The sequence below is a fragment of the Neophocaena asiaeorientalis genome, unplaced genomic scaffold (assembly GCF_003031525.2).
Source record: "Neophocaena asiaeorientalis asiaeorientalis breed wild unplaced genomic scaffold, Neophocaena_asiaeorientalis_V1.1 scaffold307, whole genome shotgun sequence".
Lineage (NCBI taxonomy): Eukaryota > Metazoa > Chordata > Mammalia > Artiodactyla > Phocoenidae > Neophocaena > Neophocaena asiaeorientalis.
In genome coordinates, this window is record NW_020171817.1 from 3,596,807 (window position 1) to 3,598,610 (window position 1,804).

The 1,804-nt window shown below is 61.8% G+C and overlaps 1 protein-coding gene across 4 annotated transcripts in view; it reads right to left on the minus strand.

Moving 5' to 3' along the window:
• NQO2 (N-ribosyldihydronicotinamide:quinone dehydrogenase 2) overlaps positions 1-1,804 on the minus strand; it is a 15,058-nt gene that overhangs the window by 4,168 nt on the left and 9,086 nt on the right. For all 4 annotated transcript variants that reach the window (XM_024738809.1, XM_024738786.1, XM_024738802.1 and 1 more), the window contains one exon: positions 901-1,031. In XM_024738809.1, coding sequence (XP_024594577.1) covers positions 901-1,031 — 131 coding nt within the window. The remainder of the gene's footprint in view (positions 1-900; positions 1,032-1,804) is intronic.

Consider the following 1,804-nt stretch of genomic DNA (forward strand, 5'->3'; position numbering starts at 1 on the left):
GCGGGGCTGCCGCCTCCGCATGCACAGGTGTAGCCTACGGGGCGTTTCTGCGCTGTGCCTGGAAACTGACTCTGCGCCCACCGCAAGAGTGGTCCTCTTCTCCCGCCCACGTCCCGCCCCTCAGCAGGTTGGAAAACAGAGACGATGTGGACCCAGGAGATCCCTTCCTGGGAGGCTGGATCTAGTGACGTGGGGCAGAGGTAGAGCGGCCAGATCGGAGAGAAGCAGCTGCCATGGGGAAGGGAGCAGACACCCCACACCCCGTGCCACTGCCCTGAAGCCCGTCACGGCCTGTCCTCGGGTTCCTGGGACCCAAGCGATCAGGGCCCTTTCGATAAATCCCCTTCTCTCCTGGCCTGACTTGGATTTCTATCCACCCAACGACTCCCCAAAAGCACATTTACTCTGCTGCCATGATGCCCGCCTGGCTGGCCGTGGACGTAGCGTCCTGGGCAGCTCTCGCGCAGTGAAGCCTGCCTGGGACAAAGGTGAGTGCGCACCAGGTGAGGGTAGGGGGTGAGGCCACCCACGGGGGCTTGACGACCGGGATCCTTAAGGAAGCAGTTGCATCTGGCCTAAATTACTATGACAAACACCCACGCAGACAAATCTGGTTTCCATGCAGCCCAGCACCTCCCGGGCTGGGGATCAGAGGACGAAGGCAGCACCTTCTGCAGGGTCAGACGTTTCGGGACCACAGGCTAAAGGGAAATCCCTGCTGTTTACTTGGGGGTCAGGATCTGAACGGGGGGTATGGGCTCCCTGGGTCTCCGGACCCAACGAGACAGAAGTAAGCGTGCAGATCGTAGCACCACCGCCAGGAGCGTGAACTCAGTATCGGGAAAGACTCTGCACACAGGACAAACCAAATTCGTTACCATAATCTGAGGGGAACCAAACCTGAAACATCACTAGGTCGGCCTCCTGGACCTTCTTCTGCTCCGCGATTATGTCGCTGGTCAGAGACCTCTTCTTGCAGGCCTCGTACGCTTCCACACCGTAGCTGAAGAACTCGGGGCTGGAGAGGGCGCCTGGAAGAACAGGACAGGGGTTCTCACCCAGGGGCAGCCGTGGCCCATCCCGCCAATCCCACCAGCGCCACTGCTGCCTGGACGTCACTCCCCACCCCCGGCAGGTCACCGGGCAGTCACGGAGACCTGAGCACGCGCCGGGCCCTGGGGTCAGACTGTGGACGCAAAGAGAGCAAGCTATGTCCTGACCTTCTCCTAAGGGACTCGCAGTCCGGTAGGAGACGTGGATGGGCAACCACACGGTAACACGCAGAACACGACCACTCAGCTTGCTAGGTGTAACGTTACGGCAGACGGGCCTCACACCCCACGGCCCAGAAGCAGCGGGCCTCACTCTGCGCATGTAACAAGCACTGCAGCTCTGCGGGGGCGGGTCAGGAGCGCACCCTGGGGATGAGTCGGGGTTCTGACGACGGAGTAGGAGTTTCGGGCAGCCAGGAGAATCAGGGGACCTTCTGGGCAGAAGACGCAGACGGGACAACTTGGCCAGCCCAGGAGTGGGCCACTGGGAGCACAGCCGAGGACCTGCGGTGAGAGGCCGGGAGGCCCGCAGGTGATGTGACTGCAGGAATGGACCAGGGCTTGTGAGCCCGGCCGAGGGGCTTAAGCTTCTCCTGCACACAGGGGGCTGCTCCCCATGTATATAGTGAACGCTCCAATTCAGCTCTGGAAAAGCTCACTGTGGCCTCAGCGATTCAGCAGAAGGCCTGGTAGGGGAGGGGCTCAGGCAGCAGCAGCAGGGTGGGGAGGGGTTGGGCTGGAACCTGCAGCCC